The sequence below is a fragment of the Desmodus rotundus genome, chromosome 7 (genome assembly GCF_022682495.2).
Source record: "Desmodus rotundus isolate HL8 chromosome 7, HLdesRot8A.1, whole genome shotgun sequence".
In the NCBI taxonomy this organism is placed as follows: Eukaryota; Metazoa; Chordata; class Mammalia; order Chiroptera; family Phyllostomidae; genus Desmodus; species Desmodus rotundus.
In genome coordinates, this window is record NC_071393.1 from 12578254 (window position 1) to 12603360 (window position 25107).

Here is a 25107-nt window from a genome sequence, read left to right on the forward strand (position 1 = left end):
ACCGCTGCGGGGGGGAGGGAGTATACCCCCAAACCTCAGTTATCCAGACGACCTCCGGTTCATCGCATTTTCCCCACCACGGAGGGTCTCCGTGGAAACCCATTTGGGGGAGAAGGTGATGTAACACTTAAGGGACACAGGCTTTGCAGTCAAACAGTCCTGGGTTCAAAGTGACCAGCTTAGGCTGCTTCATCTTCCTGAGTTGTTTCCAAAGTTACTGCGTCGTACCCTCTGTGCCTAGCACACGGTGAGCGCTCAGCCAGCAGCAGCTGGCGGTGAGTGTGCTGACTTACACTCAGGTCCGAGCCAGAGGAGCTCAGCGGCAGGGGACGTCTGTGACATTGTGTATCCATTTTCCTTCGAAGAACTTGTTATTTCTCTCAAAGACACGCATGCCCATGGTAGTTGGAAGCGGCAGCCACTCAGGTGAGGCTGGGTGCAGACACGCCCCCAGAGAGGCCTCCCCCGAGGCACGAGCAGTTACGTGTTCTGCCCAAATTATCTGGTGTTTACCCTCGTGTCTGTAAACAACATGCTTGATGCTATTTCTTGATTTTTTTGTTTTTCTTCAGTTTTAGACATTGTCTGTTGACTCCCAGCTATGGACGAAGAGGGTTCGGTCCTCTTCCTTCCCCACCCCCAGGTCCTTGCCACATAAGTGGGACCTCTCCCACCCCCACCCCCCATCCAATACAGTCAAATAGTGTATGTTCTCTCATAGCATATATTAGTTGGTGACTGGCCCGCAGTCTATGTTACTCTAATAATATAATGTATGCACCATTTTGTCACCTGCGTTTATTTTTTTCTCCTGCAAAAAATTGTGATCGACTTAAATGTTTTCATTTCCTAGTCCCTGCTTTCTTCTTAGTTTGATATATATAAAATTCACACACACAACCCTCACCCTGGACTCTTTGCCAGTTGCCCAAATCTCTTCTGAAACATTCTTGAAACTTCTAGCTCTTACGCTATTTGAGGCCTAGGGGGAAGGTAAATTCCTCGAGAGGGTTTTCTTTAGCTCCTTCCTGGTACCCAGGGGCGTATCCCCCCCCCCCCCGCCCCGCCATTGTACATTAGATGCTCTGGGTGGTGGGAATTGGGGGGGCCACCCGCGTAAGTTAATGCATTGACTTGAGTCTGTTAATGATCCAGGGAGATGCCCTTTACACTTAATTGGGCCCTTATTTTCAAGATGGGCCATTGTCCTAGAGACCCCAGGGTGTTAGTTTTTCCAGTTCCCAGGCTCTTTGGGGTCCTGCCTTAATGTGGAGAGGTCTCTTACTAGATTCCTTACCTTGAGGGTAGGTGGGACCGTAACACCATTAAATCCAAGCTTAAATTTTCCCGATTTGGCAGATTCCCTCAAGGCAGAAGCCAGCCTTAGTATTTTCTTGCCTTTTTGGGTTAATTTTTGGCCTTTAAATGTTCCGTTTGTCTTGCCATTTCATCAGGATTGTTGGGTCAAGGCATCAGGCCCGGCGCGTTTCCAGAGCTGGGCTTCTGTTCAGTTCTGCCGTTCTCCTGACCAGTTTCCAGCAGAGAGGGCCTCCTTCCAGCTGCATTGTGACTGTCTTAGCTTGTTCATCTACAGGATGGGGCTGCTAAGTCCATGCACCTTATAGGATTGTTTTATCAAAGAAAAACATTAAGAGTATTCATCATCCAAAGTGAAAGGTTTGCTTAGAAAACAACAACAAAACCCAAATCAAACACCTGACCGGCCCGGGCAGAGGACGCTGGTGTCCGTGAGGCAGGGGTGGGTTAGGAGGGGGAATCTCTTCAGTCAGCCTCTGTGAGGAGCTGGGTGGAACTGTTCTTTTCCTCCCCTCCCGCGGGCGTGCAGCCGGAGCTGCTGGACCTGTACACGGTGAACCTGCACCGCATCGAGAAGGACGTGCAGAGGTGCGACCGCAACTACTGGTACTTCACGCCCGCCAACCTGGAGAAGCTGCGCAACATCATGTGCAGGTGGCTGGAACGGGGCACCCGATGGGGATGGCGGAGCAGGGGCTGCGGGGAGCCTCTCAGCGGGCACCTTGCCCACCTGGGGTCTTATTCCGGCCCGCACTGACAACAGTATACCAATCACAGTAATGATAGATAATAAGAGAGGACATTTATTAAGCACCTACTGCACACCAGGTTCTACCTCTACTAACATCTCACTTAGTCCTTACTACAAGCCTATGAAATGAGCATTAAGCCCCCTTTATAGGTCAGGAGAGGGGGCTCAGAGGGGTGCTGCATCACCCCCAGCCCCCCAGCTGGGCAGGACCTGAGTGGGAAGTCACCCCATGTCTCTTGGGCTCCAGAATCTGTGCTTTATTTCATTAAGCCAAGATCTGGGGCTACTTATTACTTTTTATTCAAAATTATTACTTTTATTTCTGAAAATAGGAAAGTGACCCATGCTTATTAAAAACCTAAATCAACCAAGGAAATCGGAAGTTCATAGGTCTAAAGAGAAACTTCTTCCTATGTTCCAGTCACCCAGAAAAAGTAACTACTGCTCATATATTAGGGAATATTCCTCCAGAGCTATATTTACATATAAAGCATACATAATAGATGGTATATTATATGACAGGGGTCCCCATCCTCCAGGCCGTGGACTGATACCGGTCGGGCCTGTCAGGACCCGGGCCACGCAGCAGAAGGTAAGCTTGAGTGTAATGCACTTGAATCGTCCCAAAACTGTCCCCCACCACGGTGTGTGGAAAAACTGGCTTCCACAAAACTGGCCCCTGGTGCTAGGACGGTTGGGGACTGCTGCTATATGATATAGGATACAATAGCATACGTGTTTTAAAGTTTCCACCTACATGGGATTATACTACAGACTACTTTTCTACAACCTGCTTTTTACACTCGATAATACATCCGGGACGTCTTTCCACACCAACAGCCCATCACCTGTTACTGTAAATAAAGCTTTTTTAGAACCTAGCCAGGCCTGTTTGTTTGCATACTAATTGCTTTTGCAAAGTTGAGTAGTTGAGCCAGAGAAGATGGGACCTGCCAAGCTAACAATAATTGCTACCTGGACCTCTCCGAAAAGGTTTACTAAAGCCTGCTCTAACTCATTCATAAGCATCGCCTCAACTAACCAATCACTGCCCTTCAAAATGTAGTCTAGGAGATACAAATATAATGTTACATTAAAATGAAAAAATGCTTGGGGGGGAAGGAAGGATAGACTGATTTTTGCCTGGTTATGGCATCAGGGAAAATCATGGAAGGCCTCAGAGAGGCAGTGACATTCAAGATGGACTTGGGCAAAATTAGGAGAAACTGAAGGAACCATTTGGCCTGGAGGTTAGGAGCACATACCTGGGGGTGAAGTCGTCTGGGTTCAAAATGTGCCAATTATTATTACTGGCGCATTTTCATTGTCAATTATTATATTTATCTGTCAATTATTATTAGGCATACGACTCTGTGTGTGTCACTTCTCTCTGTGCCTAACTCCACTGGTGAAACGGGATCCTTTTTGTATGATTGCTTTGACAATTAAGTGTTGCAGTACACGTATGGTGGGCTGAGTAGACTGTAAGTGCTCAGTAAATATTAGCTATTGTTATTCAGGGACAGATGGGAATTCCACACAGAGGGAACTGCTGGGGCCAAAGCACAGGGACGTGAGCATGCACTTTGTCTGTACGAAGGTGAATACCTCCGTGTGGCAGAGAGGAAGAAGTACAGGGAAGCGAAGGGTGAGCCCGTGAAGCTGGATTGGGAAGAGACTGTGAATGCCTTGCACTCCCCGTTGAGGAGTGGGCCTTGGCCCGTCACACGCTGGGTGCCAGGGAAGGTGTCTGAGCATGTAGGACTTTAGGAAGGCCATCCTGGTGGCCGGGTGTGTGGTGTTTGAAGAGTGTGAGCCTGGGTATGGGGATGCAGGCAGGAGGTTGGGGGAGTGGCCCAGGTGAGGCATGAGGGCCCAGACTGCAGCAGGGGAGGCAGAGGGGGAGCGGGTTGGAGAGGCAGGCTGTGGGTGTCTGCACTGAGCCTCTGCGTCCCGCTCGCAGCTACATCTGGCAGCACATTGAGATCGGCTATGTCCAGGGCATGTGTGACCTCCTGGCTCCACTGCTGGTCATTCTGGATGACGGTGAGTGTGTTTTCCCTTCCCCGGGGGCTGGGGGTGCAGGTTCCTTCTTACTGCAGAGGAGGGTTAACTTTGTGAGTCCGTGGAAGGGGTCAGTGCGGGTGCCCAGAACACCTGTCTGGTGAGCTCATCAAGGTCCTCATAAAGCAAAAAGGCCTCTTGTCCCAGGATGGCCAGTGCTTAATGCCAAGTGCCCAACACCCAGCCAGGCCTTTGCTAGCCATTGATTGCATGAACGTGAATGAGAACAAAGGAAAACCCAGCCCCAGCTGGCTTCCCTGGTGATTTCTACCAGACACTTAAAGAAGAATGAATACCAGTTCTTCCCAAACTCTTCCAAAGGAAGTAGAACAGGAAGGAGTACTTCTCCGCTCGTTCTATGAGACCAGTCCTTACTCGAGGGCTGTCGGTGCCCCGACAGTGGCGCCGGACAAGCACATAGGAAACTGCAGACCAGAACCCTTGATGACTATGAACCAGCTCGAGGCCCGAGACCATCCTCTGGGACCTCCGGTTCCCTGGGTGGGGGCGGGGCTCACGGTTTCTCCTGTGCTCTTTCCCAGAGGCCCTGGCCTTCAGCTGCTTCACGGAGCTCATGAAGAGAATGAACCAGAATTTCCCCCACGGAGGCGCCATGGACACCCATTTTGCCAACATGAGGTCACTGATCCAGGTACAATTCTGTCCTGTTTAATAACACACCTTACTCCAACTCAACCCAATGGACCTCAGGTCATCCTGATAGCCACGCCTAGTTTAGCTCAGCCCAGTAGCTCAGTCCTGCCTGAGCGCAATGCAGCTCAACTCAGCCCAGCCCAGCTGAGTGAGCTGAGCTCCAAACTCCATTCAACTGCACTCTGAATTGAACTGAAAAACTCAGTTGAGCTCAACCTTAACAATTCAAATCAGCTGCACCAGGTTCATTCCCCCTGAGTGTTTACTCCGTCCAGGCACTGTGACCACACAGTGACAAGACATGGCCCAGGCCTTTACAAGGATGTTTGATTGCGCCGGTCCTTTTCCTCTAAGTAATGTTTGGGTGTGTTTCATGCACACAGACACACACGGCTTCACTGAGATATAATTCACATGCCACGAAATGCACCCCTTTTAAATGTTCCACTCAGTGGCTTTTAGAACATTTACAGTTGCGAAGCCATCAGCTCTATGTAAGTTCTGAACACTTCCACCGTCCCCGAAAGGAACTCCGTCCCCAGTAGCAGCGGCCCCTCTCCCCAGGCCCTGGCAACCACCAGTCTCTGCATCGCGTGGCTTTCCCGTCAAGCTCCTTTCACTGAGCGTAATGCTTTCGCAGCTCACCCACAGTGAGCGTGTGCCAGGATGTCTCTGGTCATGTGCCACCGAGCGGGTGGACCACGCTTTGTTCATCCATTCATCGCTGATGGATGTTGGGTGGTTTCCGCTTTCGGGCTGTTACGAATGATGTCGTACAGTCGTGTACAGGTTTTTGTTTGGACGTAGGTTTTCACTTCTCTTGGGGATATATCTAGGAGTGTGACTGCAGCTACAGCGTTGTACCTTCCTACCAGCGACATAGGAGGCTTCCGGTTTCTCTGTCCTCACCAAAACTGTGCCGTCTGGTCACTTGTATTATAGCCGAACGAGTGGGTGTGAAGTGGCATCTCACTGGGGTTTTGATTTGCATTTTCCTAATGACGCATGGCGTTGCGGTTTCTCGCGTGCGCATGGGCCATTTGCATATCCGCTTGGGCGAAACCACTGTTCGGTTGAGCTAGGTTGATTTGCACTTCAAACGCTTTGCCCATTTTTTTAACTCCAACTGGTTGTTAAGGGCTGCCTGGTGTCCGGTATGGGGATGGACCATCATTTATTCAGCTGTCCCTCTGGTCTGGCCTTCTCCCAGGAGGCTGATGCCCACCTTTGCTTCCTCTGACAGATCCTGGACTCAGAGCTCTTTGAGCTGATGCATCAGAACGGGGACTACACTCACTTCTACTTCTGCTACCGCTGGTTCCTGCTGGATTTCAAGCGAGGTACAGACTTCAAACTGGGGCCTTGTTCCCAGACCCTTTGTAGTGGAACCTCAGGGGGAAGAAGGTACCACCGAACAGAAGCTGGTGGAGGGGAGCAGCGCCCACGTAGTGAGTGCTGATGACTGGTTTACCTGCCCCATCTTGCGTTGACATCGTGCAATGCAGCAGGTCTAGTTACAGTCCCCAGTGTGCAGATGAGGAAACTAAGGCTGAGGAAGGTCGAATTCAGAGTGAGGAGGAGTAGAACCAGGATCCGGGCCCCCTCCGTCCACCTCCTAAGGCCAGTCCCTTCCACTCTATGCTGCTGCCTATCAGAGACCAAGAGCTCCGAAGCCCATGAAGCATGTTTCACGTGGGACCTAAAAATCACATGTAACACAGTGCATTGCTGTTGTGCAGACTTGGGCGATGCTAAGGATAATACCTAACACACATGGAGGGGCTTATTGAGTGCCAGGCATTTCTGTGTGTTACCTCATTAGTCTTTCACTGCAGTCAGCATCACTGCATGAGAGATGAGGAAAGAGAGTAACTAGCTCAAGGTCACCTTGGTAGTAAGAGATGGAGCTAGGATTCAGACTGAGTCTATTGGACACAGAAAGCCTTGCCCTTAACCATTGCTCCATGCTATCTCTTCCCTAGACCCAGAGGCAGCAGCTAGCTCTGTGTGCCAGGGGAAGGGGAGATACCCCCATGGGTGTTAGAGGAGATGGAGGGTACAGGGAGAGAGGGGGACATTGGTCAAGGGGCAGAGCAGGGACAGGTCAGCGTTAAACCCGCACATGCCCAGTTCCTCCACTTGCAGGATGTCAGAGCTGGAGACTTACCACTCACTTTATTTGCTTTACCTGTTCTGCAGACAGGGAAAACTGAGGCTTCTGACGGTCAAATGACAGAGTCCAGGTCTCCTAGCTCCTGGCCTGAGCCCTGTCTGCCGCACCAGGACAGAAGCTCAGAGCACAGCTGGCCTGGGATCTTCCCAGAGGGTGGGCAGCCCCGTGAGCTCTGTGGCTGACACCCTCCCCGCGTGTGTGTCATTGGTGTCTCGGCAGAACTCGTCTACGATGACGTCTTCTCTGTCTGGGAGACCATCTGGGCAGCCAAGCATGTCTCGTCCGCCCACTACGTCCTGTTCATCGCGCTGGCTCTGGTGGAGGTCTACCGCGACATTATCTTGGAGAACAACATGGATTTCACAGACATCATCAAATTCTTTAATGGTACCCACATGACTGGGGGCTCTTCTGAGGGGTGTGGGCTCCTAGAGGGCCCCTTCCTGGGGCCCTGGGTGGTGGAAGGAGATTTACTGAGATTGACACATGAGGAAGGGGGAGGGCTGGAGGGTTCTGCCCACTTCCTGTGTCTCTTCCCAAACGGATGCATTGACATCTTGTAATGCTGCGGATATGTTTTTCTCAGGAATCTGGCAGAAGGAGTAGGGTGTTGAAACTAAGCTCGGGGCAGACCCTGGCTCTGCGACCACCCAGCTGTGCCCCTGGACAAGTCACTTGCCCTCTCTCTGAACATGTGCTTTCTCATCTGTAAAATGGGGCAACAGTGTCTGTCTGCATTATAGGGTCGACACGTGCAGGAAAGGCAGGCAAAGGAAGGCAGTTGAAGTGACAGGAGAGAGGCAGATAAGATGTGGGTTCTGACTCCAGCTCTGCTGCTCGGGAGGTGGGGGGGCTTTGGGCAAGTGACTTCATGTCCCTGGGATTCAGCTTCCTGGGGTATAAAAATGTGCCAAGACCACAGTCACAGAGACGTCAGGAGAATTAAACAGGACGGGAATGAAGCCCACCGTGCGATGCCTGGCCCTTACAAGTGGCCCCAGAGCAGGAAGCTGTTGTTACTATTACTATTTATAATGTTATTTTTTTTTAACTAAAGAAGGTTTTGGAAAAAGCAAAAGAGGAAAAAAGCTATGTGTGACCTTCCCCTGGAAACGTTTTTTAAATCAAGCTTTTTATTATAGAATAATTGTAGATGTACAGATAAGTTGCAAATACAGTACACAGTGTTCCTGATACCCTTCCCCCAGCTGCCCCTAATGTTAGTATGTAGCTGATGCCGGCTAGTGCTCTTGTCACAGCTAAGAAATTAACGTTGATACATCTCTAGGAACTAAACTGCAGACTTGGTCAGTTTCACCTAGTTTGTGTTCCAGACCCTCTTATGCTCCAGGATCCAAGCCAGGAAACCACATTACATGTAGTAGGTTCATTTTTTAAAAAATTGTTTCCATTCAGACTTTTCCATAGTCGTGGATATTTTTATGTTATTACCATCACAGAATCCAGTTATAACTAGATCTTTTCCCCCACTCATTTTAAAACTGCCTTCTTTACAATCACTTTTTAAGACTGCAGAATATACCTCAAGCGACTAAGTAAGTGTCTAACTTACCCTGTTGCCGGGCATCCGGTTTGTCTTCAGTTGGAGGGTGTGGTGGAACCCGCAGCCGTTCCTCACTTACTGCAGAGGCCCCCATGCCAGCTCAGTGCACGGCCCCTCGGGCCAAAACATCCCCTTAGCAAGGAGTTGGGTCCGAACCATGGAAGTCTTTACACCCTAACAACTTAGCAGCCATTTGAAAAAATAATACAAATAACTCAAAAGAAGAAAGAATTTTTATTCTGTTCTGAGATAAGTACAGTTCCCAGTGGGGTGTGTGCGCCTGTCAGCTTCACGCAGCTTCTCAAACCGGGACTTGCACGCGGTGCTTGCCCTCCCTCACAGCGACTGCTCACTGAAAGCCTCGCTGCGCGAAGCTACAAAGGCATCGATGGGAATGTGACGTAGTTTGTGAACTCGTGCCTGCGGCTCAGCCCATGTGGAGCATCGCTGTTTTCCCTTAACACTTCCCAAGCACACAGTGGCACTGTGGGGGACCTCGGCACCCAGTTCCGGAGCTGCGGTCCTACCGCCTTTTTCCTCTGCTAAGTGACTTCTTCATGATATGTGTCCCAGCTTAGGATTATTCTGCCCTAAAGATTGGATCATTTTGGGTGGCTCTTGATAAAATTAATTGATTTTACTTTCTGTCCTCCCCACTCCCCTCCCGTACCATCCTCCCTCCTATGCTTGTACGCATCCACTGTGCCCAGCGCCTCTTTCTGAAATAGGCCCCAGTCACTGTATTTGTGGAAAGGGGACGGGAGACCTACCATTTCCAGGCACATGCTGACCCAGCATCGCCCTGTGAGGTGGCACTGTCACCATGCCCATTTCACAGATGAGGAAACTGAGGTCCAGAGGTGCTGGCCGTCCCCAAGGTCTCACTTCCAGAGCCTCTCCAGGGATGACACCAGATGACATGACGGGGACAGCCTGGAGATCCCCCCCCCCAGATGCTGGTGGTGCATCCTGAGGACAGCCTGAGGACGGACACGGGAGACTCATGAGTTGTCGCCCTCTGCTCTTTCAGAAATGGCCGAGCGACACAACACCAAGCAGGTCCTGAAGCTGGCCCGGGACCTCGTGTACAAGGTGCAGACCCTGATTGAGAACAAGTGAGAGCCCAGCCGCCACCTGCCTGTCCTGCCCACCTTCCTGCCCGGCCACCCTGGGAGTGAGGTCCTGGGGTCAGTTCGCGAGCATGGACTTTTCTGTGGGGAGAGAAACCGCCCCGATGTTGACCACCGGTCAGGTGGGGTCACGGGGTGGTCCCTTGAGTTCGGCCTTACGTTTTCCCGTTCGACCAAAGATTGCCCGTGTCTGGGATTCCTCCTCCGCGGGAGTGGGTGGACTGAGGGAGCGTCTTTGTCCGCAGTCTCCCGGACGGTCTCCTCTCTCTCCTTGCCCCCAACCCTCCAAACTGCCTTGTCAGATGGGTCTTGGGGATGGAATCGTTTGAGAAATCGGCATAAGCGATGTCTGTGGGGCCACCGCTAGGCGCCGAAAGGGGCCTCTGGAGTCGCACCAGCGCGTGGCTGCAGGTCTGCCTGGAGCAGGGTCTCTGCACCTCAGCACTACCGACATTCAGGCCAGGTCCTTCCTGGGGGCAGGTGGGGGCCGCCTGCGCACTGCAGGATGTTGCACAGTGTCCCTGTCCTCTACCGGCTAGATGGCAGGAGCGCCCTCCTCCCCACCCCAGGTGTGACAACCCACAACGTCCCCTGGTATTGCAGATGTCCTCATGTGAGACCTCTGGCTTAGAGGCGGGGCTGCCGGTATATCTCCCAAGACCTCCTGTCTCCACCTAAGCCACCAGTGTCCCCAGGCTCCCTCCCACTTAGGAAAAGCACACGGAGTCCCGCACACACCTCGCTGGAGGTTTGGGATTCCATTCATTGTGTTCTCTCATTCTTCTCCTCCGCTTTACTCCAGGAGAAGCTTTTCTTCTTGTCTAGAAAGGGGTCTTTGGGATCGCAGAGGTATCTGCAAGCATGAGACAGTCAGAGGCTCTTCTGAGCCTGGCCCAGAGCCCCAGGGCGGGGCAGAATCCTCATCCTGCCCCTCCTCCCTCGGAAAGAACGTGCCTCTCCTTCCACACGCTGGGTCTGGTGCTGCAGGGGCTCGGAACTGTGCGCCGGTGACAGCCACGTGGTCAGGGAGGCCAGCTCTTCCCCAAGTGCCCACTGAGGACGAAGGAGGAAGGCAGAGGTCAGCCAGGGCACAAGTGTGTGTGTGTTTTCCACGCCGGCCAGGTCTGGGAACGGTCCCCGCCGTGTGTTCTCACAAAGGGTCTCCAGTCCACACACAGACCCTGAGTTAGGTAGTTCACCTGCCCCGCTGTCCTTCAGGAAAGCGGGCCTGCCGATTCTGTCTGCGCATGTTCCAGAATCGGGGAGAAACAGAGTCAGGGAGGACTGCTCTACCCCAGAGTGGCAGGTAGGGTTGTGGCGAGGGGGGAGACACGGAAAGCGCATGGAGGCGTTCGCACAGGGGCGCTTGGCCTGCAGCCCCGAGCACACTGTGGGGAGTCCTGCCCTGCACGCTGGCGAAGGCTCTGCCCTCTGTCAGCACCTCCAGCTGCATCTGAACTCCCACCTTCCCGCAAGCGGGGCCCCTTGGGCAGGACAGAAGAGGCCCAGAGGGCCCTTGCATCTGAAGACTGTACATCTTCTCACCCTGGACCCCCGACTTCCCCAGATGGGAAAACACGTGCAAAAGGCCTCTCCAGAGGAAAGAGTATTTTGCCCCACGGCTGCTCATTACAGGGCATGTTACGTTAGCAAGACCCAGCCAGGTCCGAGGTCTCCTGCCTCTTATTTTTGGACGGGCTGGTCACACAGCACAGCACAAGATTTCTCCTCTGCCCTCTCTCGTGGTGTTCCAGAGAAACGTCCGTGGCCGTGGTTCGGAGTAACTCCTATTTATTCAGCTTGCTGTGCTCATTCAGCTCTCCGTCTGTCACTGTGTCCTCGCGTCTGAGCGTGTGGGGGCCGTTCTGTCCTTGGAGTGCCCTCCTGTACTCGGTGTTACAGCACGTCTCGTAACTGTTTACTGAAAGCCGTGTCTGCGTGGAGAGAAAATATATGTAAACGGCGAAACGTGAATCTGGGTCATTTTTGCATCCGTGTTTGGGGGAGTTTTCTTACTTTCAAAGAAAGAAAGATTCATTTCTGAGACCCTGTCCTCCCACTCCCACCCCAGTGACTCACCCCCGGGTGGGGACAGATTCAAACAGTAGCTTCCTGGTCTCTCCCCACAAAGTTCAAGGCAGATGAGTCACTTCTCATCCCTTGTACCTTAGCGGTTCCCAAGATAACACCGCCTGACAAACCGCCCCAAATCCAGTGGCTTAGAACAGACATTTATTCAGCTTGTGATTCTGCGTGTCCACAGTACGGGCTGTGTTCAGCAGAGGGTTCTTCTGGCCTCAGCTGGACTTTGCGTGTCTAGGTCAGGCAGTAGCCGGCTGGGCCAGGTGGCTTCTGACACTTGGCAGACTGCTGGCTGGGGCTGTGGAGGGGGCTGGGCCATGGGTCTGTCCTCCATCAGCCTCCCGGGCTTGTTTGCACGGCCACCACGGCAGGTCCCGAGAGAGCGAGCAGAAGGGTGCGCGGCCTCTTGAGGCCTAGGCTAGGGGTTGGCACCAGGTCGTTTCCACCGCATTCTCTTGGTCAGAGTGTGCCTCCCGGCCAAACTCCGCCTCAGACAGCAGGGAGACAGACCCCACCACTGGACAGGAGGCTTTGAACACCGATACTGGAAAGGGGTTGGGCCCAGGCAGGGACGTCAGTGAGGCCATCTTGCATGCAGTGTGTGTACCATGTAGCCCAGTCACCCCAGATGGGGTGATTTCCTAGTCGTGGCCTCAGGGTCCCTGAGTTCCCAAAATAACCACTGGATGGGGTAGGCAGTGTCTCACCCCCCATTTTACAGAAGAACTCACTGAGGTCCGGAGAGGTGAGGGGCCGGCCTGAAGTCACGGGGAGCAGCGCCCGGGGTGTGGTGACTCCATAGAGCTGTAACATGGGCTCTTTTTGCTCCTCCTGGGAAAATTTTATTTGCTCCCTTCGGGCATGACAGGGATTTTCTCAGTGTCGCTGGAGAAGTGGATGGCCCTGCCCCGCCCCTGGGTCACGCGTGGCCACCTGATCATGGGCAGCAGGCTGGCCAGGACGGCATTGAGGATGGCAGTCACCTAGCCCCAGCCCAGCTGGCACTGGCCACTGCGGTACACAGAGGAGGTTCCGCAGGCCTCCTTGGCGAATGGGGAGGCCAGGCTGATGGGGAAAACCAGCAGGCCCACAACGGTGGTGGTTGCTGGGGACAGCGAGAAGGGAAGCCAGCATGTCGGTCAGGGGGCTCTGGGCTCACGTTCCATCCCAAGACCCACTCACTCACCTGCCTTCCCGTCCACTCCCCCGTTCATCTATTCATTCATTTATTTATCGGCTCATCTATCCTTAACAATGCTTGTTTATGAAAGTATAGTTCACATGCAATGTATTAGTTTCAGGTGTACAACGTAGTGATTTGGCATGTATGTACCTTATGACGTGATCACAATTCAGGCTAGTAACCAGCTGTCACCACACAAAGTTAATATCGCGATAACTCATCTTGCCTTTATCCACCCATCACCCAACTACCCCCGCACCTTATCCACTCATTCAGCTGTGTTCTAACCCACTCATTCACTCCATCCCTCTCTCTGCCTCATTCAAACATCCATCCACCTGCCCACCCAGCCACCTGTCCCCCATAACCATCCATCCATGCATGCGTCCCCATCTTTCATGCAACCGTATTCCAGTCTACCCCTTTTCTTGTCCGTCCGTCCAGTAACATAGCCATCATCATCTGTCAGTTCCTCCACTCACCCACCCACTCATTCCTTCCTTCACCAGTCCACCTGTTCATTCATCAAAACCGTCAGAGGTGCTGTGGTGGGCACTGACGACACCGAGGCAATGGACCGGATACCCCTCACCTTGGGCACTCCCAGTGCAGGAGAATCAGACGCTCCCTCAGCCTCCCTTGCTGCTCTGTGGCCACACTGGTCTGCCCGCAGTTCCCTGCACGCACCTTGCTCTCTTGTCCTCATGCCTTTGCCCCTGATGTTCCCACTACCTGAAATGCTCTTCGACATTTGCCTAACTCCCCACATGTCCTCTCAGACTCAGCTCAAGTGATGCCTCCTTCTGAAAGCCTTCCTTAACATCTTTCACCCTCCCGGGATTTTTCCTGGCACCCTGTGCTTATCCCTATTGTATGAAATCCCCATTGAGTTGTGAATGCCTGATGTACTTCATCAGCGCGCCACTGTGCAAGCCTGGGGCAAGGCCTTATCTCCATCGATTGAGTCAACAAATATTTAGTGAGTGTCTGTGATGTGCAAAAAGCACTGTGGTGGGTGCTGGTGATATCAAGACAGACATATTCTCACCCTCATGGAGCTGGCTTTCTAGTGAAGAGTGATGGACAAGAATCAGGAGAGCACGGGAGAGATTCCAGGTAGTAAGTGCAGTGCAAGATGTAAAGCAGAGTACACGGGAGGATCCAGGGAGAGGGTAGCTCACTGAGGCAGTGATGCGTGAGCAGAGCCCTTAACGTAGTGGGCAAGCAAGACAGGAGAAGACCTGAGAACAGTGAGTTCCAGGCGGAGGGAGCAGACTTCATGTAAATGAGCAATAGACAGCAAGCCAGGGGGGGCTGGAGCACGCTGAGCCTGGCAGAGGGGGTAAGAGAGGAGGTCGGTGAGAGAAGGGGGTCCTGATCAGGTGGCACCTCATAGGCCACGTAAGGAGTTCAGATTTTGCTCTGAGTGTGACAGGAAGTCAAGGAAGGGTGGATCAACCTGTCTGAGTGGCAGGATCTGACTTTGGCTTTAATGGAACCCATGTGGCCAGGGCGTGGCAAACATTCTAAGGGGCAAAGGTGGCAGCAGGGAGACAGAGGTGGCTCTTGTTCCAATCCAGGTGAGACATGGTGGGGAATTAACTGGGTGGTGCTTTGCCTTCAAGGCCTGGGCTAGATCATCCATAGGCGAGGTGTGCATTAGAGAAAAGCAGCCCTTCAGGGCAGATGCAACCCTACGGCTCAGCAGGGGGAGCATAGGCTAGTTTCAGCCTTCCAGCCCTCAGCTGGGCGCCTGGTGCCCTGCACAACCTGCCCAGCGGTGTGAGGTGGTCCAGGAAAAGAGGAAGCGAAGCGGACAGACAGGAGAGGAATAAAGGGGGCCAGACTATGAGGACTGGGCTTAGCCAAGGGCAGGCGAGGGTGATGTTAAAGATATCCCTCCCTCCCTCCCTCCCTCCCTCCCTCCCCCCATTTCTGGCTTGCTAAAGGACTAGGAATACTCTGCAATCCTTGGGTTTGTCTCTGAGATTGCATCCCGGAGGCCAGACTCTGCTCACAGGTTTGGGGTTGTTGTTTTTTTTCCTTTCATTCATCATTCATTCACTCCACAAAACATGTCTGGAATGCTTACTGTGTGATAGTGGATTTACCTGCAGCTGCCCGCACCCCCAGCGTCTTGCCACTGCCCCTCCTTGGGCACAGCTCTTTGGGGGCCAGTGCCCAGGACAGGAGGAGAATTGCATTAAAGGCCAGCAGGAGCCAGCCTCCAAGGAGAAGCACAGCTGCGGCCTTCCGGGAAGAGAGAGAGCGTGTTGAGTGGGGTCAGAGCAGGAGGATGGGTCCTCTGCTTACCCACCCACTACCGTGTTCTGGAAACCCCATGAGGTCTGTGCTGTTATTATCCCCATTTTACAGGTCAACAAACTGAGGCCCAGGGAGGTAGAGTCATTTGCCTCAGGATGCACCACTAATTAAGTAGTAGAGCCAGGATTAAGATCTAGATCTATGACCCCCCCATATCCTACCTATAGTGACTACCTGCTATATGGCGGGATCACCAGGAGAGGCAGCTTTGTAATTAGTTTTGAAGGCTGCAAAATCTTCCTTAGAGATATTAGAGTGGGAGTCCTGACCCATTGTCCCCGCTGTCGAAGTTGGTAATGTGCATCATTAACAGAGACTTCAACACCTTAGCTGTGGTTTTCCAACCTCGCGGTGTTAGACGGGGGCCAGGTAGGTGGGTGCAGTTTGTGCACTGCACAGCTCTAAGAGATGTGTTGAGACCTTTGAAGATTTGTATGCCGATACAGTAACTCTCCAGCAGGTGGCGGTATAGTGTCTTGAAGAAGGGGCACTTTTTCTAAATTTGTGCAAAGGTGCTCTCTATAGGTTGACAGCTGCCTTTACAGCCATCCTGGGGTGTTGCTAAAATGCAGATAGCCAGACCCCACCCCACACGTACAGAGTCAGAGGCTCAGGTTGGGGCTGGGGGGGCTGGGGGTGGTGATGCAGAACTTCACTTCGTTTTGTTCTTGTGGGTTTGGTAGTGCCCCCGAGGTCCCAGTGAATTGAGGAACTGAGGACTCACCTTCCAGGCAAAGTCAGGAATATGACCCAGGGACGCGAAGTTCCCACAGCTCTGGTTCCAGCTGTCACCATGAGGCCAGGAGCATAGGTGAGGACACCAAAGGAGAAGGTGGGGCTCTGGAACCACACACGGAGATGAGGCTAAGGGCCGAGGTGCAGGTCAGGGAGAGTCCCAGAGCTGCCCACATGCTAGCTCCCATCATAGAGTGTCAGTGACCTGGGGGTCACCAAGCGAGGTGAGTGGTGGAGACTTCTGGAGCAAGCAGAGAAACGGGGGCTTCCATGGCCGCCCACCGCCCAGCCAGGGATTGGGTCCTGTGTTCTCACCCCAGGTCGTCAGCATCTCAACAACCTCCTGATACAACGGGAGATGCTAACAGGTGGCATGGAGAGGAGGTCGCCCTAACAACCTTTGGAAGTGGAAACCCCAAACATTGGAACACTCCACAGCCACACTCAGCCCCTTCAGATGACACTAGGGTGGAAGCGGTCACTCTCCCTTCTTGGGTGGTTTAGCACAGACTTTAAGAGTCGAAGCCGCTCGGTCAGAGTTTGCCACCTCAGGGCGGGGTGGGGGAGTTTCAGCCAAAGCAAGGCTCTGGGCCGCCCAGGCCTGACCCCACAAGAGAATCTGTCTGCGGGCTTGTGTCCTGCCCGCCTGTGTCTGCTCCGTCTGGCGCGGAACCGTGGCCGGTGCCCAGTCCCTGTCCCAGTTCCCTGGTGCTTCCCTGGGCACTCTGCATGTGCAGTGGTGGGAGGAGACCTGTTCCGAAGTGTGGTCTTCGGGAACACGGGGGGTGCTCTGTGTGGGAGGGAAAGCGTCCAGTTCCTTAGACCCGGTCCCTGGAACCATGTGATCCTGGCATGGTATCTGTGGTGTGGGGCACGTTGTCCCGAGTGATGCTTCTGTTGGCAGTGCCTGCCTTGTGCCTGCTCCGTCCCGCATCGTGGCCAGAAACGAGCTAGCCGTGGCTCTGACAAAAGCCATCTCCTGGGATGCTCCTGTGTTCTTTCCATCTGTTAGCGGACCCCTTGGAGGTCCCATTCAGAGGACCTCTCCCTGCCTGTCACTGAGGTACAGACTCCGGAGGCACACAGACAGCAATGGCCAAATGAGACATTCACCCTCCTCCTGAACTCACCCCATAGAAAAGAGGGTTAAATAACAGGGAGAAATGTGATGACCTGGAAGGACAGGACAGGACAGGTGCTGGGTGCATTACAAGTCAGAGCCACGAGCTCTGTTGTTTTGCCATGGAACTGAGGCCCGGTCTAGTGAGGCAAAGTGTGGGCAAACTGAATTTCAGCACCAAACTCGCAGGCAGCAGCCAGAGAACAAGAGAGGCAGTGCAGGCCTCGGGAGGGTGGGAGGTCGCCAGGGCATTGTGACCGTTCTACCTCCAGTATCAGAGAAAATATCACCAGTGTTTAGACCACTAGACCCTCCCAGCACCCTTCTGTAAGGTGGACTTTACTGGCATCCCCAAATTACAGGTGGGGGATTGAGGCCCAGAGGTTAGCCAAGTATCTGAGCTAGTAAGAGGGGGGACTCGGAATCATATCACCTCTTTAGGAAGTCAGTGTTCGCTGCTGTGGGAAACAAGGTGGGGGAGGTTAAATGGCTCCGAGGCTGTCCAGGCAGAAGCAGCTCCCCTGTTCCACAGTAACACCCTGAAAATGGCCGTGGCTCATCTCCGGGGCATCATGGGTGTTTGCTGGCCAGGCTTCACCTGGTCACCCACTGTATCTCACAGAGCAACAACCCATGGCCTGGCTCTTGAATCTTCTGCTTGGAATCACTCATGTTACTACTGTCCACATTTCACTGGGCAAGGCAAATCATTCAACCAGATCTGCCACTAGGGTCAGGGAAATGGGCTTCTCCCCCAAGAGTCCAGGCCAGGCCAAAGGCAATGCCAGCTAGCTAGGTGGTGGTGAGGTGAATGGAGAGAAGTGAGGATAAAGGGCCCAGGGAGGCAGGTGCATTTCACTGGTAGGCAATTACGTGTGGGAGGGTAGGTAGCGCACTTGCTTTGGGACACGAAGAGCAGGAAGTGCTGAGCTGGCTGCTGGAGCTCAGAACACCTCGGGCTGGAGCTGTGGCGCAGGTGCATCAGTCAGTGCCTCAGGGGCTGTCACCAAGGCGTTTGTGCTGTGCCACCTAAACCTATTGCATCTGCCAGAGAGCAAGCACAGGACATTCCTTCCGAGTTCTGAGGACTTGGCCAAATGCAACATGCCCCCTCTAGCACCTGAAAGAGATCCCTTCCCCCGCACAGCACCCTGACGGAGGTGGGGCTCCTTGAGTGGCAGTAGGGTGGCCGCTTAAGCACAGGTTCCTCTGCCCAGTGAGGACAGGTTCTGCAGTCCCGTCCCTGGCCCTCTCAACATTGCCAGGGGCCCCGCTCAGTTGCTGCCCTGCCCTCTTCCTGACACGTCATCGCTATTTCATTCACCCACTCATTTATTGAGAGTATTTAGTCTTTTTTTGTTTGTTTTTAAACATTTTGCTTTTATTTGAAAACTTTCTGAATAGTTACTAAAACACACTTAACTTTCTCCATTGTAGATACACGTTGTATGAGCTCAGTGATGGTTCAGCCAGTGTTTAGTCTTGTGTGCTTGGTGCCCACCAGATGCCCGCTGAGCTGACAGGGAAGACACGAAGAATTCACCAGGAGCGCTCTGGGAGGTCACCGTAGAGGGCCTGGCTGGGGCGAGGCTTCCCCAGGAGCTGGAGTTCCCAGACCTACAGAGAAGTTGCCCAGGGGACCTGAAGTTTGGGGGTGGGCCCGAGGCCAATTTGTCTTTGACCCATGGAGCTCCATCTGGGCCTCACCTCCTACTCCAGTGCCTCTCCTAGGAGCCTGCCAGCAGCCTCACCCACCCTGGGGCGGGTAGGCAGGGAGGAGGTAATGCAGGCAAAGCACCTGGATGGTGACTCTGTTGTGGCAGCCCTCCTCCCACCTGCAGCAAGGACTCACACACACACACACACACATACACACACACACGCAAAGAGGACAATAGCCCTTGGGGACTTATGGCCGTGGAGACTCGGGACACACAAGGGCTCAGCACATGTGATAGAATGAGGTGGGACTTCACCTGCTTGGCTGGCTCTGAGCCCCTGGGGAGCCAGGGACCATCTGTCCTATTAACTGCTGTATCCCCGCCCCTGGTGTAACTGGGAATGAATATGCTATGCTTATGTAAAGCTACCCACATTAAATGAAGATGATTAAATATCTAGATACTTGGAAATAACAGGATACTGCATCATCAGAAAACACTGTTCGAAATGTCACCGTCGCATCAACAGCTATGTCTGCTGTTTCCTTACTGTTAGCTCCCTGTGGGTAACTTTTGCTATTGCTCCTGTAGTTGTAGGAATAATGGGTTTCATGGCACTCTGGAGCGTCAATCTTGATTCCAAACCCATGATTAATCTGGTCATTTGTATAGGGTTCTCTTCCAGTTTTTCTGCAACATTTCCTATGCATTTGTTTCCAGTTTTAAGTCCTCAGTATACCAAAACTCAGCTGAGGCATTGGGTATGCTGGGCTATTCTGTGTTACAAAGTGAAATTTCAACAGTAATAGGGGTGTGTGTTTTATCTGCAGCTAAAGATACATCTTCAGGACATTTTTTAAAAGATTATGTTTCTTGTTATGGTATTTGGGGCTGCTCATGGTCTAATTTTTATTACAGTATTCTTAACTTTTTTTTTTGAAGGTTTGTTTGACCATCCAGTAGCAAATCAAAGACCAGCCATAGAATTCCTGACTGCCCCAACCCAATCTGGCAAAAACGCACCATGAACAATAGTCAATAAACTACAAAAGCATGTTTCCTTAACTTGGAAATACCACTTTAAAATTTATCCCTGGCTGGTGTGGCTCGGTGGATTGAGTGATGGCCTGCGAACCAAAGGGTCATCAGTTCAATTCCCAGTCAGGGCACATGCCTGGATTGTGGGCCAGGTCCCCAGTAGGGGGAGTTCAAGAAGCAACCACACATTGATGTTTCTCTCCCTCTCTTTCTTCCTCCCTTCCCCTCTCTAAAAAATAAATAAATAAATAAACTCTTAAAGAAAATAAAATGTTATTCAAAATATCCTGAGAAAAATTAATTAGTCTTACATTTAAATATCCTTACTAAATTAGAAAGTGTCGTCTTGGTTACAGTGTATTCAATAAAGTATGGAGTATAAAAAATCTTGAAAGGAAATTATGTAATTAAGCTGAATAATGAATTTAACTAAATACATGAACTCAAGGATGCAAAGCAAGCTGATACAGAGCTGGAGTTTGGTAGTTTTTCACTCTGTGAAAAGCACGAGGACTTTCCTTCCTCCTGCCCGACGTGGACTTTTTATTCTAAAAGCAATTTGGTAAATTATACTTTCATGAGCAATATTGAAGCATTTATATTTTTCTCCCTACCTAATCCCTCCAGAATTTGGAAAGTCTACATCAATATTATAATTTTTCTGGTAATATGTTTATTTGCATGAATCCATTAAGAATCTGACTTCTTTATAATAGGACACATAAAGCCAGTTTCCAATTGTGGTTTTATTAACCAGAACTTTGGCTGGAATGCCATGTCTTAGAGAGACATGCCTGGACTCTGGATGTTACCAGAAAACTTTAAGGAATGAAGCTTGACTTTGAGGCCAGTACAAGCCCCTTGGAGAAATCGCCTGGTCCCTTGCTTATTCATACAGTTCACGGAAGTCTTTCCAGGTAAGGAGCAAAGATTGCTTTTCTAGGAGATGGCGAAGGAGAACCTCGAGACACTTTGGGGACCTTGAGAACTTGATCTGTAGGCACTGCAGGCTAAGCCTGACGGCAGCTGTGTGCTTTGGCTTCTCTGCCCTGAGAGGCTCATTCACGCGCAATCTGGAGATTCCTTGTACAATCGCAGCAAAGAAGATTTAAGAAAGCCTATCTAATCAGTCGCTGTTCTCACTGTGTTTATGCAAATAATCAGGCTGAATTGAGACTGAACTTAATGCAGTAAATGAATCAGTCTTGGTTGGCTCTTTGTTAAAAATGAGGGTGATTTTAGGGGAGAAAAATAGAGTCTATAATACACAGTTATGGACATTACATTGTAGTTCAGTTCATTGTCTTCGAAGTTTTATGTTTTACTTATGAAGAAAACTGGATACTGAATTTGTCTAGCTTTTGCCCCAATAATATTGGGATTTGTAACAATTTGTCTCCACAAGGTTAGTCTCACTTATACGCAGGGAATGCGGATTCTCGACACTGTCGTGGCTCCTTCCATGCCCAGGCCTCAGCACCCCGCTGACGGAGAGCGAGGGTGTCTGGGCTCTGAAGGAAAACGTCACTCCTCGTCAGCAGGAAGCAGCTACAGAAGAGATCCCGCACTCCTTTCTCTGCAGGAATTCAGAGCCAAGATGTGGTAGACGGTAAATGTTAAACCCAGCTTGTTACTCTAACCTGGTTTTTCTCTCAAAACTAGAACTTGCATGTTAAAAGTTTTTAAGTTTACTTTATAGTTTAGCAGTTGCAGTTTTCATGTGACCCTGACCCCAAGGGCCCAGCTACCCCCAACTGCCCAGACACAGGAAGTCAGCTTACAAAGACCAGATGGCCAACTCAAGGACACTGACCACGAAAATTCACACAGGGACCAATAAGGACACGGCCTGCACGTCCACCGCTCCCCCCCACCCCCACCCCAGTCCCCGATCTCTTTGTTCTGCTTTCCCTCTCCCTCCTTATGAAGACCTGTGCACCCTGGCTGGTGTGGCTCAGTGGATTGGAAATCAGCCTGAGAACCAAAAGGTCACCGATTTGATTCGGGGCCAGGGCACATGCCTGGGTTGCGGGAGGGGGTCCCCAGTTGGGTACATGAGAGAGCCAACAGATCGAAATTTCTCTCCCTGTCTTTTCCCCTCCATTCCCCTCTCTTTAAAAAGAAATAAAGTCTTAAAAACAAAAACAAACAAACGAAACCTCTGCCTGCACCTTGATGTTAAGATGGGCTTTGGGACCAGAGTCCCCCATTCTCTCAGGCGGTCACTGGAAGGGTCAGGCTAGTTTCCCGGCTGTCCCGACTGACCCAGTGGACTGCTCATAACTCAGTTGCCCCTACTCACTTGATATCCGGCAGCTTAATGGAAACTCCCATCTCGCACCATGAGACATCTGTCCTCAGCCATAATGGCCGGCGGTGAGCCCGGCCCTGTACCTGACCCATTGTCCCCACTCACATCCTGAAACCTTGAGGCAACAGCCCAGAGGAACAAGAGACTAACCCCTCCCTCATTCCCCCACAAACCCCACACTTTTTCTTTCAAAATCCCATTCTTGCCCTGGCTGATGTGGCTCAGTGGATTGAGCATGGGCTGCGGACCAAAAGGTCACTGGTTCAATTCCCAGTCAGGGCACAAGCCTGGGTTGCCGGCCAAGTCCCCAGTGGGGGCCACACGAGAGGCAACCACACACTGATGTTTCTCTCCCTCTCTTTCTCCCTCCCTTCCCCTCTCTCCAAAAATAAATAAAACCTTAAAAAACAGCTTAAAAAAAACCATTCTTGAACGGGGATGGTTAGACTGGCACACAAACGACCCTGAGTAAACACCAGTGACTAAATGAAAGGACTGACCAACGAGGGACAGGCAGACTCCCGGCTGCCGGGTAGAGAAAGGCTTTGAGGAGGAGCGCGAAAGCAGGGGCCTCCGCTGGGGAACAGGCGGGCTGACCCTATCCGAGTCCCGCCTGCGCCCCGCCCGCAGCGGCGACGTCACCAGTCACTGGGGCGGGGCCTCCGCCGGCAGTGGCGTCACAGGAGGCGGGGCCGAGGCAGCACTGGGGCGGAACTGGGCGGCCCTCACGTAGCGCAGGTCTCCTAGGTGCGGTCGCGCGCGTGTTGGTTCCTGTGTCCTAGTCGTCGTCGTCCTTCCGCTATCATGCCGATGTTCGTGGTGAGCACCAACGTGCCCCGCGCCTCCGTGCCGGACGGGCTCCTCTCCGAGCTCACCCAGCAGCTGGCGCAGGCCACGGGCAAACCCGCCCAGGTTTGTCGGGAGAGAACTGGAAGAGGGGGTGCCTGCCGGGCGAGGTGGGCCCGGGCTGGGGCGGGAGAAGGCGGCTCCGGGCGGGGAAGGGTCGGGGGGCCCCCGGGGCTGGCAAAGTCGCTCGGGTCCGCTGACCGTCCCCCTTCCCCCAGTATATCGCGGTGCACGTGGTTCCGGACCAGCTCATGGTTTTCGGCGGTTCCAGCGAGCCGTGCGCGCTCTGCAGCCTGCACAGCATCGGCAAGATTGGCGGCGCGCAGAACCGCACCTACAGCAAGCTGCTGTGTGGCCTGTTAGCCGAGCGCCTGCGCGTCAGCCCGGACAGGTACGGGGGACTGGGGTCACTGGGAGTGGGGGACGGGGATGCCAGGCGCGCAGCTTACAGCCCACGACCGCGCAGATTGCTCAGCCCGACTTCCATCCCCCGCAGAATCTACATCAACTACTATGACATGAACGCGGCCAACGTGGGCTGGAACGGCTCCACCTTCGCCTGAGGACCACGCCACCGCGATCCACCGGGACCGGGACCAGACTGCACACCCCGCCGCCCGCAGTATTTGCCCACCCGCAGTATTTGCCCGCCCGGCTCCCAGGGACCTTCCACTTCAACGGTCGGGAGAAATAAATGGTTTGGAGACCCCAGCTGCCTTGGACTTGGCTTGTGGTGGAATCGGTTTGGGACCGCGGAAGTGATTGGGGAACCAAGGCTCAGAGAGGTGCCCCCTAAGAATCTGCTGCCATTGTACTTTGACCAGCCTTGCTCTCTGCTCCCCTAGAAGAAGGTCCAGTCTTGGCTGGCATCCAGCCTGGGGCCACAGACCCAGAAATCAAACTTGAATGAGAGCCTCGGAGGGCCGCTTTATGACTCCAGTTGAAGTCCATGCCCACTCACGGTGCAGGACCACCACGTGGTCTAGGTCTGGCAGGGAAGAAGGGAAGGGGGGGGTTGTGGTCCATATCTGATTGGCCTGGGTTGGAGATCAGCTGGTCTTGGACCTTCTCTCAGCCTGTCTTTGCTCCATCTTCCAGATGAGCAAAGGGTATCCTGGGAAAAGAAAGCCTTTCCCCTCCAGCCCAGGTCACTCTCTCCTAGGTTGGCATCCCAGTTTCTTAACTTGGAAAATCTCATTGTTCTGGAACTTTGGGAATTGGTATCAAGGCCCAATATGATTGGGGGCCAGGATCACCCCTTTGTGGGGGTAGTGATAACGCAATTTGCAGCGAATGCCCCTTGACCACAGGGTCCTTGGCTGCCCTGCTTCCTATCCTCCCAGCCCAGGAGTGCTGCTTGCCCAGGCCAGTTGCCTTGGGCCAGAATACTTCCCCACCCCACAGTGTGAGGGCCTCCATGTACCCTGGCAGCGGATGCCAAGCAAGGCCACAGGCAGTGACCCAGCCCAACCCGCACCCACAGCCCTTGCACTCGTGTCAATTTGTGGCATCACTGACATCCCACAGTCGTGAGCAAGAAGCTCTCCCTGCTCAGCCTCAGTCCAGCCAGGGGTGGCGTGGATTCACTTCCAGAATAGCACTGAGAAGGCAGAATCAGCTTGGAGTCGAGAAAGGTGTGGCCCATCTTTGGGGGAGTCACTTCTCTTACACAAAGGTTTTTTAAGGGCTTTCTCCAGCTTACCTCAGACTCATTCTGTCCTCTGTGGAAGAGCCATGGAGCCTTCCCTCCGCTTCCTTGTTGGGGTCCGGAGCATGGCCCCAGCTGGAGCCAAAGATCCCACTCAGCCTAGCTTGTGGGCTTGGGTCTCAGCACCTGCCACTTAATAGGTTCCTACCTATCTGTGCCTCAGCCCCAGCCTTTGTCGCATTGCCTCAGCTCTCGTGTGCCTCTAGCCCCCCAGTTCCTAAGACAGGACCTCTTTCCTCTGCTTCAGGCCCTGTTCTACCTGGCTCTCAGCCTGTGCTACATGTGGTCGTGAGGGAGCAGGGCGAAGGTCCCTGAGCGTTTAGTCCAACTCCTTCATTTCACAGATGAGAGCACTGACCCCCGGTTCCCTGGGTGTGGCCAACGCTGCTGGGTGGGCCGCCTCCCAGGGCTTGGCCATACGTTCACCCTCACTATTGCCATCGAG

General features: G+C 52.8%; 3 protein-coding genes across 11 annotated transcripts in view; 2 read left to right on the top strand and 1 right to left on the bottom strand.

Annotated features, from left to right (window-relative positions):
• The window catches only part of SGSM1 (small G protein signaling modulator 1), a 65461-nt gene extending 53836 nt beyond the window's left edge, over positions 1–11625 (top strand). For 6 of the 9 annotated variants that reach the window (XM_045200689.3, XM_045200693.3, XM_045200692.3 and 3 more), the window contains 6 exons: positions 1847–1971; positions 4032–4114; positions 4675–4784; positions 6030–6126; positions 7179–7346; positions 9554–11625. In XM_045200689.3, coding sequence (XP_045056624.2) covers positions 1847–1971; positions 4032–4114; positions 4675–4784; positions 6030–6126; positions 7179–7346; positions 9554–9642 — 672 coding nt within the window. In that variant the 3' untranslated portion in view covers positions 9643–11625. Of the gene's footprint in view, positions 1–299; positions 684–1846; positions 1972–2590; positions 2661–4031; positions 4115–4674; positions 4785–6029; positions 6127–7178; positions 7347–9553 lie in introns of those variants that run through there. The other 3 variants (XR_008427288.1, XR_006656376.2, XM_045200694.3) reach the window with 3 other exon arrangements.
• Positions 11626–12577: 952 nt separating this feature from the next.
• On the bottom strand, positions 12578–16166 carry LHFPL7 (LHFPL tetraspan subfamily member 7). Its single transcript, XM_024566709.3, is given in 5 exon segments — positions 12578–12840; positions 15030–15168; positions 15968–16053; positions 16056–16097; positions 16100–16166. Coding segments are annotated over 5 exon segments (597 nt in total).
• Positions 16167–22803: 6637 nt separating this feature from the next.
• MIF (macrophage migration inhibitory factor) lies at positions 22804–23665 on the top strand. Its single transcript, XM_024566984.4, has 3 exons — positions 22804–23020; positions 23173–23345; positions 23451–23665. The coding sequence occupies exons 1-3, from the start codon at positions 22913–22915 to the stop codon at positions 23515–23517; spliced, it is 348 nt and encodes a 115-aa protein (XP_024422752.2). The 5' UTR covers positions 22804–22912; the 3' UTR covers positions 23518–23665.
• The last annotated feature ends 1442 nt before the right edge of the window (positions 23666–25107 follow it).